Raw genomic sequence first — 20,281 nt, forward strand, 5'->3', positions numbered from 1 at the left:
GTTTCCCAGGTTTGGGTCAATGTAGATTCATCCTTTATTTCAGCACCTTTCTCATAGAATCATAGAGTTGGAAAAGACCTCGTGGGCCATCCAGGCCAACCCCCTGCCAAGAAGCAGGAAAATTGCATTCAAAGCACACCCAACAGATAGCCATCTAGCCTCTGTTTCAAAGAAGGAGCCTCCACTACAACCTTCTCAACCTTCAAGTGGTTCAGGAAAAGACCCAAAGACGTCTATTACTTCTTTCTAGCATACTAACAGTTGAAAAGGGTTGAGGTTTTCCCAACTTCTCAAGGCATATTTATATTCAGCACAGTGTGCAATACCAACCATGCATTTAGCAATGGGCTCTGAATGGTAATACCTGACTAAGAGACATAATACACATACATAGAGGTGGAGTGAAAGCCAGTAGTATTTAGCGAGACACAGGATGCTTTGAAAATACAAAGACACCTTCAAGTGTGTGAGACCATTCGTCTGTCCAGGGCAATGCTGTCTGTTGTGCTCTGTTTCTTTCCGGAAGCGCCTTAGGTAAAGGCGTATCCCATCATCCACTACCGGAATCCTTTTGGGGAGGCAGTAAGATGATGTGAGAAGTCACCAAAAAGAGCAATGCCAGGCCTCATGTCCCCCCCCCCCCCCCCCCCCCCCGCTTCTGTTTTAGGTGGCCTTTCCCCTTTGTAATAATATGGCACGGAGTCCCGGAGAGATGTTCTCCTGCCTCTCAGCCTAAGCAGCCTTCCTGCTCCCCGTGGCTCCGCTGGTGCTTCACCAGATGCGCCGTCTGGCGGAATGTCTTTCCACAGGCCGAGCAGACGTACGGCTTCTCTCCAGTGTGGATCCTCATGTGCCGGAGGAGATGTGAATGGCAGCTAAAACCCCGGTCGCAGTCCAGGCACCTGAACTTCTTTTTCCCTTTGTGGCTCCTCTTGTAGTTCCGCAAGCTCAGGTTCAGGCTGTTTCTCTCATCACACTTGGCACAACGACAGGGCTTCCCTCCTGCCGGTGCCACCTGGCCTAGGATTTTCCCGCAGTCGGTGCATTTATTCAGGCCTTCACTTGTGTGCACCGTTCGCCTGTGCCTGTTGAGGGTCGTCCTGCGGGTGAAGCTCTTCCCACAAACCGGGCACACGTTCGTTCCCGTCTCTCCTTGGTGCCCCGTTTGGGGGATGGTGAAGTCAAAGCTGGCACTGCCCTCTTGGTGCATTACGGTTTTCGATTTCCAGATCCCTGAAGGTTCTTCCAGCTTTTGTTCGCCTCGGTTCTCTTTCTCGGACGCTTCCGTCCCTTCCAGTGTCACTTGAAGTAGACCCTCTTTGTTCTGAATGGTACACTTGCCGCATGCTGAAAGAAGATATAAAGGAACCCACATTAGGACAATGCCTTCCCTTCCCACAGAGAAAAATTGCAACCTTTTCAGCAGTCTCCATTGATGAATGAATTGCATGATTGGGGTCTGGCTAGGGCCTATCAAGATCTGTCAAGACATCATCCTAAAAACAGAACCTGGAAAAGGCCTTCTCTGTGGTGGCCCCCCGACTCTGGAAGTCTCTCCCCAAGGACATCAGACAAGCCCCAATGTTGGCTGTCTTTAGGAAGAGCCTGAAGACCTGGCTGTTCCAGTGTGCCTTTCCAGAATAGGAAACTCCTGGTTTCAAGTCCCAATTGCACTTTGCTAGAGACTCAGGATTATTTGCACATTGCACCTACCTCCATATACCTCTACATATTACCTGTCAAGTTCAGCATTTTAAATTTTGTCCATTACATTTGGTTTTAATTGTGTCACGGTGTCATTGTCTTACTGTTTTATTGTTTTGCTTGATGTTTTATTATTTGCTTATGAGTTTATTGTGTATTGTATGTTGTTGATTGTTGGCGGCCTTGGCCTTTGTAAGCTGCATTGAGTCCTACGGGAGATTTTGCAGGGTATAAATAAAGTTAATAATAATAATAATAATAATAATAATAATAATAATGTATTGTCGAAGGCTTTCATGGACGGAATCACTGGGTTGCTGTAATAATAATAATAATAATAATAATAATAATCTTTATTTATACCCCGCCACCATCTCCCCAAAGGGGACTCGGAACGGCTTACATGGGGCCAAGCCCGAACAAGAATTACAATATAACAATACAAATTGCAATAAAATAAACAACATAATATTAAGATATAAAACATCAAAGCATATAAAACAATATACACAGAACATAGGAACTAAACATAATGACAGAAAGACAAAGAGTGGGCCACATGTACATAAAATGATTTAAAAACTCCGGATGAGATAAGGGGGCAGAACTAATTGTAAGGGAAAACATAGAAAGATAGGAAAATAAACAAAACTTTCGTACGGGGGGGGGGGGGGGGACTCCTGGGACAAGAACATTGGGGGAACATTAGCATAAAATTATGTGGCTACTCTTCGAAAGCGCGACAGCAGAGCCAGGTCTTAAGACTTTTTTTAAAGGTTTCCAAGGTAGTGGCTTTCCTAATCTCTCTGGGAAATGAATTCCAGAGTTGGGGGGCCACAGAGAAGGAGGCTCTCTCCCTTATACCCACAAGTCGAGTCTGAGAGACTGGCAAGAGTGAAAGGAGGGCCTCACCCGAAGATCGAAGGGTTCGGGCTGGTTCGTGGAGAGAGATGCGGTCACGAAGGTAGGCGGGTCCCAAACTGTTTAGGGCTTTATAGGTAAGAACCTGTACCTTGAATTGGGACAGGAAGATGAACGGCAGGTTTTTCAGGTTGTATGGTCATGTTCTAGAAGCATTCTCTCCTGACATTTTGCCTGCATCTATGGCAAGCATCCTCAGAGGATGTGAGATTTTTCTTTTAATTCTTCCTGACTCCAGACTGGCCTTTCTCTGGCCAAAAAAATTGGAGGAGGTGCAAATCCTCCCATGGCTATTATTATTATTATTATTATTATTATTATTATTATTATTAGCTGTCCCCTGCCACATGTTGCTGTGGCCCAGTATGTGAATATGTGCTTTGTGTGTGTATATATTTGTGTGTATGTGTATATATGTGTGTTTGCGTATATATATGTGGTTATGCGCATGCATTGTAATGTAGTTTTTTATTTTTTTGGCTTTTTTAGTCCCTTCTGCTGTGTTTTTCAGTGTTTTTATGACTGATGATCACTCATTGGCTTGATAGATGTATTGTGTCCAAATGTGGTGTCAATTTGTCCAGTGGTCTTTGAGTTATGTTAATCCCACAAATGAACATTACATTTTATTTATATAGATGATGATTATGATGATGATTAATACCCCACTGTTTCTCTCCACAAGGAGACCGGGCTGTGGTGCAGCTGGTTGGGAGTCAGCTGCATTAAAATCACTATTGACTGAGAGGTCATGACTTTGAAGCCAGCCCGGGTCGGCGTGAGCTTCCACCCATTTGTCTAGCTTGCTGTCGACCTTTGTAGCCCAAAAGAAAGTTGAATCTGTCAAGTAGGAAATTAGGGACCACTCTCCAACATTAGTACCAAAAGGGTTACAAATCAGTTTTTGGTCAACTTTAGATCGGTTTGGTTATTTGGGGTACTGATTCAGAAAATTGCATTGGATAACCACAGCGGCTCTAGTTTCTGCTACAGAACATATGCCATCCAGTAGTCACCATCTGCTTGCCCACAGAAAACTATATTTAATAATCTAGAGCTGATGTGGTAGTGGTAATCTTTTGTGGGTCGTCAGCCTCTCCCCTCCTGACAACCCTTGTCACTATAAGAGGGTTTTGCGAGACCAGTTGCTCTCGTTGCCATGTGGTTTCAAGGAAACGGTGTAGTAATGGTGAGGCCGCAGACCATATTTTAATTCTTGCAGGTCGCTGGTGGTCCACGGACCACAGGTTGGGAACCACTGGGTTAAACCAACCCCTTATAAGAGATATGGGCATATACTTAACTTGCAGTCACAAAGCATATGCGGAGGACACAACATATCTTTATTTATTTATTTATTTACCCCATTTATATCCCGCCCTTCTCACCCCACAGGGGACTCAGGGCAGCTCACAACAAAGGTACAATTCAATGCCTTAAGTACATATAAAATAAAACAACAAACACTTTAAAATCGCATAATTCAAATACATAAATTTAAAACAGGAACTTAAAATCACATAGTCCAAAAGCATGAAAACCTCTCTCCCCCTCTATCTATCTGTCTGTCTGTATACACATACATATGATTTGTTGCTCATTTCACATAGATGCAGAGCTTTCTCGTTCTATTTGTGTGGCACATCTACACATTGCACCCAAGGTGGGAATATTTTAGAACCTTACTAGCTGTACCTGGCCATGTGTTGCTATGGCCCTCGGAAAACTGAGGCATTCCAGACATGAAACAATCTGGGCTAGGGAACTCCTCCCACCAAAGGTTTCTTGCTGACTGGTAGAAGCCAGGCTTTTAAGGTGGAAGACTATTCTAAGGTAATCCAGGTGGGCAATTGCAACATTCACACTTGGCTCAAGTAGAATTGTGTTCTTTTTCCCACCCTAGACCTTTCAAGGGCATGGGCAAAGGAGAGCTGGGCAGCTGTTTGTTTTCTTTTACCTCGCGCAGGAGGGGGGCGGGGACAGGGGAGTCATGTTCGTGCATGCGCTATATCGTCATTTAGCTTTTTGGGGATTTTAAATCCTTGCCGATGTGTTTTTTGGGTTTTTATGAGAGATGGTCACTTGTTGGTCTGTTAGGGGTGTAGTGTCCAAGTTTCATGTCAATTTGTTCAATGGTTTTTGAGTTATGTTAATCCCACAAACAAACATATAAGGTTCCAGCCCAGTGTATCTGTCCGAACGTATCTCCCTCTATGTCCCATCTCGGAGTTTAAGATCTTCTGGGGAGGCTCAGCTCTCCGCCCCGCCTCTGTTGCAAACGTGCTTGGCGGGGATGAGGGACAGGGCCTTCTTGGGGGTGGCATTCACTCCCCAGCGAAATTAGGTTATTCACATCCCTCCTGCCTTCAGAAAGAAGTTAAAAACGTGGTTATGGGACCAGGCCTTCGGGTAACACACTGACAATGACAATGGTAGTGATAACAATTTGCTATGGAAATGGACTATGGACAAGCTTCTGATAGAGTTCCCTCCCTCCTGACCTTTCGAAAAAAAACTGAAAACTTGGCTTTTTGAGCAAGCCTTTGGAACCTCAGTATAACTTAGAAAAACTTGAATCGGAAAATGACCTAGGAACGGCTATGACGATGGAACGGATGAGGACTGAACACAAAGACATAGTTTTAAAACTTTTTATTGTTTACTGTTTTAAATGTTTCGAGTTTTTTTTTAACTTTTGTTAATGTATGCATTTTATATAGGGCATTGAATTGTGCCGACTTGTTCGCCGCCCTGAGTCACCTTTGGGCTGATATGGGTGGGGTAGAAATAGCATAAGTAAGTAAATAAATAAATAATGCTGCTATGCTCTAACAGTGATGCTCTTTGCTATGGTGGAATAGCTATTTACTCAAGGTTTATGTTTTGCTCTCTCATTTGAATGAAGATGAAGAAGCCTTATTCTGTGTTACTTACAAGGACCATGTAAGTTTGTTGCATTGTTTGATTTTGTATGCAACACTGCAAATTTATGCCTCTGTTGATAAGAGTAAAGTTTTATGTTCCTTTTTCCTCTTGCCTGTGTGTTTTTTGCATGGGACTAAAATTCACTTCTGTGCAACACACTGTAAACAGTTGTGCTGGGTGACCTAGGAAAGGCTTAAAGAGGACGTATTTTGTCAGGTGTGGATAATTGAAACCCTGGATATGGGGACTTCACTCAAATAAAGTAATTCTGGGGATACACTGTATCTACGCTTCCTCAGTCTTCACCCTTTACCTGGCGCTGCTCACCTGTGTGGGTCCTCAGGTGTCTCACAAGATTCTCCCTCCTGGTGAAGCTCCGGTTGCAGACAGCGCACAGGTGCAGCTTCAGCCCGGTGTGGAGCTGCTGGTGCCGAAAGAGGTTGGCTCTCCGCGTGAAGCTGTGCCCACACATGGTGCAGATATGCAGCTTGGGCCCTGTGTGGTTTATCTGATGTCTCCTGAGGTCGGACATCTGGCTCAGGCCTTTCCTGATATCAGTATAGACATTATTCGTTTGCATCTCCGGTTGTGGGAGTGTGATTTCAAGGTGCTCCTCCCATGTATCATCAGGCACTGTTTTGTTCCAGTTTTCCATCTGGATTGGCTCTACATGAGTTTCCGCTTCAACCGTATTCATGATGTTGACTTCCAGCTCTCCCCTTGCCGCATCATATTCAACCAGCAACTCTTCACTTCCTGGAAGAGGGAGAAACATTACTTTCAGAAGTAGGAGCCCTTCATCTTTATCCTTGGGGAAAGAGGGGGATTACTAGTAGACTTGACTCCCCATAAGAGGTGCGAACATATACATATACCTGAATGCTGCATCCAGTTGGGGACACCACAATTTAAGAAACGAGAACAACTAGAACTAGAAACTAGAATGTGTCCAAAGGAGAGTGGCCAAAGTTGTGGAAGGTCTGGAGGTCATTAATCCCTCTGAGGAGCAGCTTAAAGAACTGGGTCTGTTTATCCTGCAGTCAGGAAAGAATCATAGAATAATACCATTGGAAGAGACCACATGAGCCATCTAGTCCAGCCCTCTGCTATGCAGGAAAAGCACAATCAAAGTACCCCTGACAGGTGGCCATCCAGCCTCTCTTTAAAAGCTTCCACCAAATTCCAAGGCAGAGAGTGCCACTGCTGATCAGCTCCTCTTACAATCAGGAAGTTCTTCCTAATGGTCAGGTGGAATCTCCTTTCCTGTCATTTGAACCCATGGCTCCAGGGAAGCCTGCATCCTTTCACATATTTAGTACGGTTGGATAGGTTTGTTCGGAAGAGCCTAAAACTCGTAAAAAACTTCAGACTTTTGACTTTCGAAGCAGTTTTGAACCATGCAGAATGGGGGGGGGGGGGGGGCGCAAATCCAAATTTGAACCATTGACCTTTTTTTTCCAGAAATATTCCATAATGTTAGGATGTCTCTCAAGGTTATTTTAATTTTCACAACCATTAAGCAACTTTGGTAAAACCTAAAAAGTATTAAAATCTCATGCTTTCCCTGCCCTGGTGATGCAAGGGAGGGATAAGGTGGGCATGGCTAAGCACAGCCATTGTTGTAGTTTGTGAAGGACACGTCCCCAATGGTAGAGATTGCAAAAGGCCTGCTGTTAAACTACATTTACCACACTGCCTTGCTGCTCATTAGACAAAATGGCTGAAGGAGCCAAAATAGCTGTCTGTAGCAGTCTTCGTCTAAATATAAAATAAACTGATTGAATCTACAAAGGTGTCTAAAGAAGGCAGCAAAGCAATAAGCAACTTTTGCAAAGCCACGAGAACATAAACTGCTTAAAAACCAATAATTTCACTTTGGCTTGATTGCCATGAACAAGGCACTGGGGAAGCCAGCCACAGCCAGCCCGCCCTTTACGTCAGTAAGTAATGATAAAATAAAATGATTGATTGCATCTGCAAAAAGGAATAAACAGATGGATGTGTCTTGAGGGTACCCTCCAACTCAGTAGCAAATGGATGTCAGGAGAGTTTGGATGGTGCCTTTCTGCCCAGAAAAAGGGGGTCAGTCTAGATGTCCCTGGATTGGGTCTCTACTATGATTTCTGTTCTCCACCAATTTAACACAGTTTGTGCCACACAAACAAAGTTTATGGAGTAGAGCAACTACTTTCAAAGTAAAGACCACTCAATGAAACAGGAAATAACACTTTCAAGCCAGAAACAGATTTTTTTATTATTATCAAAAAAATTATTTTAAAAAAGTTTGAAAATTTGCCAAAAATCCATGGATAAGTCAAAGGTTGTGAAATTTGGTGAGCTAACAGTGGTCCATGTGTTCTACTACTGTGGCAAATTTCATTAGAATTGGTCTAAAAATGAGGGAGGGAGAATCCCCTGAATTTTCCCCAGTGCCAGTGTTGGTTTTTTCCCTACTGCGCATGTGTGTCTGCCATTAACGAAGCAATTCGGAAATTTTGGAAAGTTTTGAATTTTTAAAAAATCGGAAGTGACTTTAGAATCGAACCACCAGCAGCACCTACATCCGAAACGAGTTTTGAACCATTTTTTTAAATCAACCAAACCTAATATTTATACATGTCTCAACCTTCTCTCCTGCAGGCTATACAGACCCAGCTCTTTAAGATGCTCCTCAGAAGGATTCGTGGTTTCCAGACCTTTGATCCATTGAGTTGCCCTCCTCTAGACTCCTTCCTGCTTACCATTATCACTCTTGAATTGTGGTGCCCAGAACAAGACACAGGTTTATTTCAGGTGACGTCTGACCAAAGTAGAATAGAAGGTTTCCCTATCCAAAAGATTCCTTGTGTTTCTGCCAACATCACATGGTGCCCAAGTTTTCTGGCAACCAGGAGGATTGGCACTCAAAGCTGAAATGTTGAAAACAGAAAGCTGGTTCCATACCGAGCGAGCGAGGACCATTCCCATGATCCACCTCCTGCTTGATCTCCGGGTAAAGCTCAGAAGCAGCCTCGTCTGTTGCAGAAAAGCTCACAGATACTTCAGCAGGTGTTGGCAGTTCCTTGAAGAGGGAAGAGATGCATCGTAGTGGGAAAAAGGGGGAAGGCAAGCTTTGGAAAATGACCATGGCAGTAATAATATCTAACAAATTGATAATTATATTATAATGCAATACAATATAATATTAATAATAATACAATATAATAATTAATATATGTAATACAACTAATAATATTGCAGCACAGTGGTATAGTACAGTATAGTAATACACAATACTAATATTAAGCTATGCAAATAAGATAATATATTGTATGTACATATAATATTGATTATATAATGTAATGCTAACAATAATACAAAAAAATAATTATATATGTAATATTACTAATAATATTGAAGTATAGTGGTAGAGTACAACAGAGTAATATATAATGCTAATATTGAGCTATGCTAATAAGATAATATATTGTATGCACATATAATATTGACCATACAATATAATGCTAACAATAATAAAACATAATAAATATATGTAATATTACTAATAGTATCGAAGTATAGTGGTATAGTACAGTATAATAATATATAATACTAATACTGTGCTATGGCAATAAGATAATATATTGAATGTACATATAAAATTGATCATAATATTGTAATACAATATAATACTAATAATACAATATAATAATATAATAATTATATGTAATATTACTAATAATATTGCAGTATAGTGGTATAGTACAGGACAGTAATACAGAATACTAATATTGTGCTATGCTAATAAGATAAAATATTGTATGTACATATAATATTGATCATAATATTCTAATATAATATTATGCTAACAATAATACAATATAATAATTATATATGTAATATTACTAATAATATTGCAGTATAGTGATATAGTACAATAGAGTAATATATAATATAGTGCTATGCTAATAATATATTGTATATAGATATAATATTGATCATAATATTGGAATACAATATAATGCTAACAATAATACGATATAATAATATAATAATATAATAATTATATGTAATATTACTAATAATATTGCAGTATAGTGGTATAGTACAGTATAGTGATATATAATACTTTTGTGCTTTGCTAATAAGATATTATATTGTATATACATATAATATTGATCATAATATTGTAATACAATATAAAGCTAACAATAATATAATTGTGGGAGTTGAAGTCCAAAACACCGGGAGGGCGGAAGTTTGCCCATGCCTAGAGTAAACCATTCTCACAGAATCCTAGAGTTGGTAGAGACCTCATGGGCCATCCAGTCCAACCCCCTTAGTTTTATATACTACTATATTGTACCATACTAATATTGTGCTAGTATATTGTTGGACTAATATTGTGTTACGAATATTGCGTTACTAATATTGTATTAGTAGATTGTACAATACTAATATTGTGTATTACAATATTATGATCAATAATATATGTACATACAATATATTATCTTATTACCATAGCACAATATTAGTTTTATATATTACTATATTGTACTGTACCACTATACTTCAATATTATTAGTAATATTACATGTAGTATATAATTATTTTATTATATTGTATTATAATATTATGATCAATATTATATGTACATACAATATATTATCTTATTAGCTTAGCACAATATTAGTATTATATATCAATTATAATATTAGTATTAATATTATATTTAGGAATTGTGGGAATTGAAGTCCAAACACCTGGAGGGCCGAAGTTTGCCCATGCCTATTCTAGAGTAAACCATTCTCACAGAATCCTAGAGTTGGTAGAGACCATGTGGGCCATCCAGTCCAACCCCCTTCATTCTGCCATGTAGGGAAAAGGCACAATCAAAGCGCCCTTGAGGATGGCCACCTTACCTGTGCTTCCCATCCTTTGGCCCCTTGCTGCCCCTGAAGGAAGTCCTCGGCCAGGGCCACCGCTTGGTGGCAGGACTCAGGGCTGGCTTCCCTGACCCAGCTCTGCATCTCCAGCGGGAGGATGGCAAGGAATTGCTCCAGGATGAGCTGGTCCAGAATCTGCTCCTTGGTGCAGCTCTCGGGGGTGAGCCACCGGCAGCAGAGATTGTGGAGCTGTCCGCAAACCTGTCGGGGCCCCTCTTCCTCTTTGTAACGGAACAGCCGGAAGCACTGGCGCCGCACTTCCGCGCTGGCCGCGTCCTCGCTCGGGATCTCTGTGTCTGTCCCTTGTCCATCTCCAGAGTCCGGTCCATGTAATACCTCTGGGGCTCCTGGTGATAGTATAACGGCCGCCTCGGCTTGAGAGGCCGGGCTGAAATCAGAGGCCACTTCGGAAGGCACCAAGGCAGACTTGGACACTTCCCACCGCATGGTTTTGGGCACCTCGGGGATCTCCCACTGAGGGGCATCCTTCGAGGCATCATGCCACTGGACTTCCCAGCTCTGGGCCAATCTTTCCTCATCTTCCAGCCTCAGCTGTCCCAACGCCGTCCAATTCGGAGGCACTCCAAGCTGGGCAAGGCACAGTGCCTGCTCGCCTCCGTTTTGCCCCTCTTCTCCATCCTCCATAGCCTCGATGCAGAGACCCAGTTGGGCCAACGACTCCAGCTCAACCTGCATTGCCTTGTGCGACTGCCAGTTGTTATATAGGTTGGATACCGAAAAAACTTCATTCACTTTCTGCACGCGAAACACGAAGAGTGCATCACAGGACTTCAACTCTGGACTGGTCTTTGCTCACTTTGCTCTATCCCAAGGGAAAGAAGTGATATATAGAGAAAAAGTGGCTCTGCAGGGACTCACAGCTGGTAGATATGCAAGGGCGGCTGATTCCTGAAATAAAAGAAACAGTGATCAATCTTTGTATTGTCGAAGGCAATGTCAGGAGAAAATGCTTCTGGAACATGGCCATACAGCCCGGAAAACACACAACAACCCAGTGATTAATCTACCGTATACCATGCAGCTGTGGACAAGTCTACATAGGGACCACCAAACGCAGCGCCCAAACAAGAATCCAGGAACATGAAAGGCACTGCAGACTACTTCAACCAGAGAAGTCAGCCATAGCAGAGCACCTGAGGAACCAACCTGGACACAGCATTTTATTTGAGAACACAAAAATGCTGGACCACTCTCACAACCACCATGTCAGACTACACAGAGAAGCCATTGAAATCCACAAACATGTGGACAATTTCAACAGAAAGGAAGAAACCATGAAAATGAACAAAATCTGGCTACCAGTATTAAAACATTCTAAAATTAAAACAGCAGAGAGAAAAACAGGCAGGGACATCTAATCACCTTTCAAGAAGAGTTTGCTCCAGGCACTGTCAGCCCATTGTATGCTAATCAAGGTGGTCAGTTGAAAAGATTCACACCTAGCCCAACTTACAAAAGCCTTTTGTCTCACCCTGGTCATTCCACAGATATATAAACCCCTTTTTCCCAGCTCCAGCAGACCTCTGAGGATGCTTGCCATAGATGCAGGCGAAACGTCAGGAGAAATGCCTCTAGAACATGGCCATATAGCCCGAAAAAACCCACAAGAACTGAGTGATTCCGGCCATGAAAGCCTTCGACAATACATTATTGTTATTAATTGTTTTTAATACTCAAAGGTAAAGGACCTCAAACTACGGCCCTCCAAGGTTATTTACCCGGCCCTCACTCAGAGTCAACCTAAGTCTGAAACGACTTGAAAGCACACAACAACACAATCCTATTTCATCAGCCAAAAGCAGGCCCACAGTTCCTATTGAAATACTAATATATTTATTTTTGTTTTAATTATTGTATTTCTTTTGTACTACAAATAACATATGTGCATAGGAATTTATTCATGTTTTTTTCAATTTATAATCCAGCCCCCCAAACAGTTTGAGGGATTGTGACCTGGCCCTCTGTTTAAAAGTTTGAGGACCCCTGCTCAAAAGGAAAGGTTTCCCCTTGAAGTTAAACCTAGTCGTGTCCGACTCTGGGGGGCGGTGCTTATCTCCATTTCTAGGCCAAAGAGCCGGCAATGTCCGTAAACACTTCCTAGGTCATGTGGCCAGCATGACTGCATGGAGCAGTGTTACTTTCCTGCTGCAGCAGTATGTATTGATCTAACAATGTGATGTGGCAGCAAAAAAAGCCAATGGGATTTTGGCCTGCATCAGTTGGAGCATAGTGTCTAGATCTAAGGAAGTCATGCTACCCCTCTATTCTGCTTTGGTTAGATCACACCTGGAATACTATGTCCAATTCTGGGCACCACAATTCAAGAGAGATATTGATAAGCTGGAATGTGTCCAGAGGAGGGTGACTAAAATGATCAAGGGCCTGGAGAACAAGCCCTATGAGGAGCGGCTTAAGGAGCTGGGCATGTTTAGCCTGAAGAAGAGAAGGAGAGGAGATATGATAGCCATGTATAAATATGTGAGAGGAAGCCACAGGGAGGAGGGAGCAAGCTTGTTTTCTGCTTCCTTGGAGACTAGGACGCGAAACAATGGCTTCAAACTACAAGAGAGGAGATTCCATCTGAAATTGAGGAAGAACTTCCTGACTGTGAGAGCCATTCAGCAGTGGAACTCTCTGCCCCGGAGCGTCGTGGAGGCTCCTTCTTTGGAAGCTTTTAAATAGAGGCTGGATGGCCATCTGTCAGGGGTGATTTGAATGCAATATTCCTGCTTCTTGGCAGGGGGCTGGACTGGATGGCCCATGAGGTCTCTTCCAACTCTTTGATTCTATGATTCTATGATTCTACTCACATTTGCATGTTTTTGAACTGCTAGGTTGGCAGAAGCTGGGGCTAACAATGGGAGCTCACCCTCTCCTGCGGATTCAAACCGCTGACTTTCTGATCAGCAAGTTCTGCAGCTTAGCAATTTAATTCGCCATGCTAATGATGCTTAATACTGTTGTAATATTTGTATATTTTAAATAGTATTGTCATGCTTTCGATGTTAGCTGCTTTGAGTGACCATATGGAGAGAAAAAGCAGGATATAAGTATACATAATAGCAATAATAATACAAGGTCAGACAGTAAACAATGTATCCCAGGGATGTACAAACTAGCTGCTGTAGTCAGATTTTTTTCTTTAAAGTTTCAATGTGTTGAACTTGTTTAGAGAATCTATAATTTTTCAGCACTTTAGAGAGTGCCTTTAAACTTCAGGCTAAAACCCAAAACAGATTCCTCCCTGGCATGGAAGCTGCAGGCTGTCTTATAGAGGAGGCATTAAAGAAGACTTGGATCCCATCTCATTATGTAAAGGTAAAGGTTTAGGTTTCACTGTGAACAGATTTCCCTGACATTAAGTCTAGTCGTGTTTGACTCTGGCGGTTGGTGCTCATCTCCATTTCTAAGCCGAAGAGCCGGCGTTGTCCGTAGACACCACCAAGGTCATGTGGCCAGCATGACTGCACGGAGCACCATTACCTTCCTGCCAAAGCGGTACCTATTGATCTACTCATATTTTCATGTTTTCAAACTGCTAGGTTGGCAGAAGCTGGAGCTAGCAGCAGGAGCTCACCTCACTCCCCGGATTCAAACCACCAACCTTTTGGTCAGCAAGTTCAACGGTTTAACCCACTGCGCCACAGAGGGCTCCCATGTAAACATACATATATAATAAAATAAACATATATATTAAAACAGTCATTACAAACATCCAGTCTCTGAATCATAGAATCCAAGGAATAGGAGAGAATCCAAGGATGGGAAGGGACCCTAAGGACCATTCAGTCCAACCCCCTTCTGACATCCAGGAGGACACCATTAAAGCCCTCTCGATAGAGGACCCTGGTCCTCTGAAGCCCAAGGCGAATGCTGTTCACCACTGCATTGTCTCAACAGCCTACCACCAACACAATCCATATCCAAAAGGAAAGACCCAATTCAGGAGCCTGCAATGCAAAGCCATCCATTGCAAAGCCATGCAAATCAATGTAATGCCATCCAATGCAATGCAAAGCAAAGCCATCCAGTGCAATGCAATGCCATACAATGCAAAGCAATCCAATCCAACGCCATTCAATGCAATGTAATGCAACACTGCAAATCCCCACCCCCTCCCCACCCCATAACCTGGTCCTGCTTCCCCTCCCCATCACCTGCTTCCCTTCCTTTTAAACCCTTCCTTCCTTCTCTTTGATCTCCACTCACGCATTCCCACGTGAACGCCAGCAAATGGCCCAAGGTTTCAGAGATTCAAACCTTCTGTTTTCTGGGGAAGGGGAGGAGCCTGGAGGACCACCTGCCTCAAGGAGACCACCCAGTCCTCCCAGCCTCGGATGCTCCAGGAAGAGGCCCTCTCTATGGTTTTAACTCTAGAGTGCCCAAAAGAGAGAGTGGCTTCCTTCTCTAACAGGGAGGTCTCTATCTATCTATCTCTCTCTCTCTCTCTCTCTCTCTCTCTCTCTCTCTCTGTCTGTCTGTCTCTATCTATCTATCTATCTATCTATCTATAGATAGAGACAGGGAGGTCTCTATCTATCTATCTGTCTGTCTGTCTGTCTGTCCGTCCGTCCGTCCGTCTACCCATCTATCAATTAATCTATCTATCTATCTATCTATCTATCCATCTATCCATCTATCTATCTACCCATCCATCCATCCGTCCATCCGTTCATCCATGCATCCATCTATCAATTCATCTATCAATTCATCTATCTATCTATCTGTTCATCCATCAATTCATCTATCCATCTATCTATCTTTCCACCAATCAATTCATCCATCCATCTATCCATTCATTCATCCATCCATCCATCCGTCTGTCTGTCTATTCATCTGTCTATCTATCATCTATCTATCTATCTATCTATCTATCTATCTATCTATCAATTCACCCATCCATCTATCCATCCATCTATCTATTCATCCATTTGATATCAAGAATTTAGAGGCTCCCACCCAGGAGAGAGGAGCCCTTAGATCCACCAAGGAGGATCCGGTACTCTGGCGAGTGAAGAGAAAAGAGCCAAGAGTTTTCCCTGTATTTTCCCAAATAAATCTCACCAAAGTTGAAGAAAAGCCACCGAGTTGTATTTATTTCGTCCAGCTGGAACAGATGTCAAACCGCAATAGTTCATCAGGAGAGACATACATGGAGTGAATTTTAATACATTTTTATAGAAAACAGAGCTGTCAAAGTTCAAATTTCCCACCCCCCGCCCCTCAGCCGGCATCTCCCTGATTGGCTGGAGGGGAGGCACGGCTGGCTTAGCTGCACCTCAGCCAATCAGAAAGCCAGCACCGCTTCGGGCCCTCAGCCAATGGGTGCGGAGGATGCGGTCCTTGGGAAGAACAATGAAGCAAATGTTCAGATGATTGATTTAAAGCAGGTATGGGCAAACTTTGGCCCTCCAGGTGTTTTGGACTTCAACTCCCACAATTCCTAACAGCCGGTCTGATTTAAAGTAACTTAATGTGTCCAAATGGCCAGTGATAAATCTAAGACTAGATTCCTCAAGCTGGGCAAGTTTCTTGAAAGGTTGAGATATGCAGATATGGCTGCCATGGTCGCCCAGCTCTGGTGTTTCCTTGTCACAGATATGAAGTTCATTTGGTTATCTTAAGCTTTACTCGGTCCATGGGGAAATGTCAAAAGGGAGGAAAGCTGGGACATCTAGGCTTCCTTTGAAAGCAGGATGACTCTTTGTTGGAAGATGACTGGTTTACCAGGTGGCTCCCCCAAGCGGTCCTGCTCCGAGACTCAAGGGGGCCGGGTTATTGTCATTCAATCAGTCCTTGCTTGAAACCTTGAATCAATAGGAATAGGCCTTGGAAAATGGGCTACCCAAGGCTGATGTCATGCTGGAGGTCACGAAAAGGTGGCTTTCCATATTCATATACAGACATACAGCAGGGGTCAGGGAAATACATAAGGAATAATGAAGCATAAGGGAATTTCATATACACTCATCCCACCCACCAGAGTCCAAAAGAATAGGTCCATAAGTACGAAATCATATCATCCCTCAATCATGAGAAGGGAGTCCATAGGGCTTGGGGAAAAGTTCCATAAAGTTTTCAAAAGTCCTTGAAAGTTTGGGAAAGTTGTTCAAAGTTGTAAAAATCCAAAAAGGCAAGTGGGGAAAGGTGTCCCAGTGTCCACAGAGTCCTTATGGCCGTCCACCAACGCTGAAGATCAAGATCCATGGGGAGAACTACAGATCCCTCCACACCAAGGACCAAGGTGGCCCACCGACATCTTAGGGGTCCCATGGGGTGACCGCTACAGTTCCCCGGGATCAGCAGGCTCCTTGGACATCCACAAAATGGTGGCAGCAGGGCAACATCTCCAAAAAAACAGCTGGACTCCAGGACATGGTTTTGGAGGCAAAAAAAGGTTATTCCCGGGGCAGAAAGGACAGCGGAGTGAAACCAAGATAGCCATTAGTCTTAGAATTCTCCCAGGAGAAGATTGACACCATTTTTGAAGTGATCAGTTGACCCGCGGATACGGGAGCCAGAGGGGGTTTCCGTATCCGCAATTTAAGGGAACGCAGTTTCGGCCTCCCCAGGATGCGAAAATTGCAACCCAGGAGGGCTGGCAGCCATCTGCAGCCCGGGAGAAGAAAGGTTTATTGAAAGAGAAGTTTTGAGGCAATAAAGACACAAAGTAACTCTATGGAGAGGGAAAGTTTACAATTAATTGATACTTTTTATTGGTGGGATTAGTTCCAAAGTTAGGAAGGGGAAAAAGCAAAGAAATGAGAAGGCTTCTGAGTTATTTATTTATTTAAAAGTTTTATATACCGACCTTCTCACCTCTCTTGAGGGACTCAACCATAAAATACATACAGTCCATAAAAACATCATACTTCATATTCCAATAAAACACTAAAATATTAAAATAGCAAAATAGCAAAACAGTTGCAGCTGCTGCTGTGCCCACGTTCATGCGGTTGGTCCAAGCGGGGCAATTGAGAACTGAGGAACTCCCTGCTCCAGGTCAGATCAACTTGAAGGCAGGGAGTTCCGGGTTCGGCCTCACATCTATCCATCCAAAACAAATCAAAACAATACTTGTTGTATTTTAATTGTACACACAGTGCTGTTTAATTGCTTTTTAATTTTTGTGTTTAGTTTTAAATTGACCAAAGTGTGTGTCTGTTAGTGGTGGAAGGTGGCCATATAAATAAAGGCATGAAGTAAATAAATAATAGTAAGATTATAATAGTTCACATAGTGGATAAATGGATGGGTTCAAGAAATGTGGGGATAAGAATATACTATAATAATATATAATAATGTGGGAATAATAATAATAATAATAATAATAATAATAATAATGATATATAAACGATAATATATATAATATATTATAATAACATAATATTATTATATATTATGCTGCAAGTGGCCAGCTACTGGTCAAAGGACATTTCGTATAATGCCAAGCTTTTAAACCTTTTGTGTTTTTCAAATACTTTACAAATGTAACCTCGGTTCACTTCTGATATGATAAATAAATAAATAAAATATGACAATATAATAATGTATCTATTTTATTTCATATCAAAAGCATTGCATAAATTAGTATAAATCTGATAAAAATAGGAGGAGCACAAGCAGCTAAATATATTTTGATCAAAAACGGGCAACAGCAACCGCATTGTCTGCAGCCTCCAACAATTCTTCCTCTGTACATGAGGCAGGACATAATAATAATAATAATAATAATAATAATAATAATAATAATATAATAGTTTACAAAGTGAATAAATGGATGGATTTGAGAAATATGGGAATAATATAATATATAATAATATATATTATAATATAATAATCATATATAATAATAATAATAATAATAATAATAATAATAATTGGTTTATTTATTTATCGTGTCATCAGCAACCATTGTATTACAATTCTAACAGAGCAAAACAAACACAGAGATTAAAAAGAAAAAGAAAAAGAAAAAAAGCCCACACAGATTTTGTAAATTTGGTATTTGGTTAAATGTCCTTTGACCAGTATCTGGCCACTTGGAGTGCCTCTGGGGTTGCCGCAAGAAGGTCCTCCATCGTGCATGTGGCAGGGCTCAGGGTGCATTGCAGCAGGTGGTCAGTGGTTTGTTCTTCTCCGCACTCGCATGCCGAGGATTCCACCCTGTAGCCCCATTTCTTAAGATTGGCTCTGCATCTCGTGGTGCCAGAGCGCAATCTGTTCAGCGCCTTCCAAGTCGCCCAGTCTTCTGAGTGCCCAGGGGGGAGTCTCTCATCTGGTATCACCCATGAATTGAGGTGCTGGGTTTGGGCCTGCCACTTTTGGACTCTCGCTTGCTGGGGTGTTCCAGCGAGTGTCTCTGTAGTTCTAAGAAAACTATGTCTTGATTTAAGTCGTTGACGTGCTGGCTGATACCCAAACAGGGGATGAGCTGGAGATAATAATTGGTAATAATATAATAATAATAATATACAAAGTGGATAAATGGATATGGGAATTATTATTATTATTATTATTATTATATATGATTATTATATAATTATAATTATAATTATTATTATTACACCTTAGCACGCGAGAGTCCAAAAGTGGCAGACTCAAACCCAGAACCTCAATCAATGGCTGTTATCAAATGAGAGGCTCCCCACTGGGCACACAGAAAACTGGGCGACTTGGAAGGTGCTGAACAGCCTGCACTCTGGCACTACGAAATGCAGAGCCAACCTTAAGAAATGGTGCTACAAAGTGGAATCCACGACATGCGAGTGTGCAAAAGAGCAAACTACAGATCACCTGATGCAATGCAACCTGAGCCCTGCCACATGCACAAGGGAGGACCTTCTTATAGCAACACCAGAGGCACTCCAAGTGGCCGGCTACTGGTCAAAGGACATTTAATCAACTACCAAGCTTGCAAACTTACTCAATAAACTCAAAAATTACAACAGCAAAACAACAGAGAGTAAACAATCAGGCACATCAATTCACTCTCAACAAGAGATTCCCCCCAGGCGCTTCCAGGCCATTGAATGCAAATCAAGGTGATCAACTGAAACATTACCCTGGTCATTCCACAGATATATAAACCCATTTTTCCTACTTCCAACAGACCTCACTACTTCTGAGGATGCTTGCCATAGATGCAGGCGAAACGTCAGGACAAAAATTGCCTCCAGAACATGGCCATATAGCCCGGAAAAACCAGAACTTATTATTATTATTATTATTTGGGAATAATATAATAATGAATATAATAGTTTGCAAAGTGGATAAATTGATGGGTTTGAGAAATGTGGGAATAATAATAATAATAATAATAATAATAATAACAATATAATATATAATAGTTTACAAAGTGGATAAATTGATGGGTTTGAGAAATGTGAGAATAATAATAATAATAATAATATAATATGAGCTGGGTTAGAGAAATGCAGGAAGGAAGGAAGGAGAAGAATAGCAATGAGCTGGAGGGGAGAGGACAGCCTTGTAATGTTCAGAAAGCCAGGCTGTCCACACTGCAGAATTAACGCAGTTTAATACCGCTTGAAAAGACTGCCAGGGTTGGACCCCTGGGAACTGAAGTCGGGTGAAAACACCAACACTCTTTTGAAAATGTTTTTCGGTAGAGAAGGCTTGGAAGACTCTGCCCAAAGTCCAGACATTAGGGGTACCAAACTGCACTGGAGACGCATAGGGTTAAAACCAAAAAGCGGTGGCTTCCTAGAGAGGCTTGGGAAAAGTATAGGCAGGGCGGAAATGAGGGGGCGGGGCGTCCTTGG

The 20,281-nt window shown here is 42.0% G+C and overlaps 1 protein-coding gene across 2 annotated transcripts; it reads right to left on the reverse strand.

Annotated features, from left to right (window-relative positions):
* Positions 1 to 652: 652 nt before the first annotated feature.
* Positions 653 to 14,842, reverse strand: LOC132766065 (zinc finger and SCAN domain-containing protein 31-like). Of its 2 annotated transcripts, none has more exons than XM_060760406.2 (5): positions 14,757 to 14,842; positions 10,452 to 11,384; positions 8,494 to 8,611; positions 5,878 to 6,306; positions 653 to 1,347 (listed from the first exon to the last, which is right to left on the reverse strand). In XM_060760406.2, exons 2-5 carry the CDS (start codon positions 11,169 to 11,171, stop codon positions 728 to 730), a joined length of 1,887 nt encoding a protein of 628 aa, XP_060616389.2. In that variant the 5' UTR covers positions 11,172 to 11,384; positions 14,757 to 14,842; the 3' UTR covers positions 653 to 727. The 2 variants fall into 2 exon arrangements, with proteins under 2 accessions (XP_060616389.2, XP_060616388.2); XM_060760405.2 differs by having other exon boundaries at positions 14,706 to 14,826.
* Between the last annotated feature and the right edge of the window lie 5,439 nt (positions 14,843 to 20,281).

Source organism: Anolis sagrei, chromosome 2 (genome assembly GCF_037176765.1).
Source record: "Anolis sagrei isolate rAnoSag1 chromosome 2, rAnoSag1.mat, whole genome shotgun sequence".
NCBI classification, from domain to species: Eukaryota; Metazoa; Chordata; class Lepidosauria; order Squamata; family Dactyloidae; genus Anolis; species Anolis sagrei.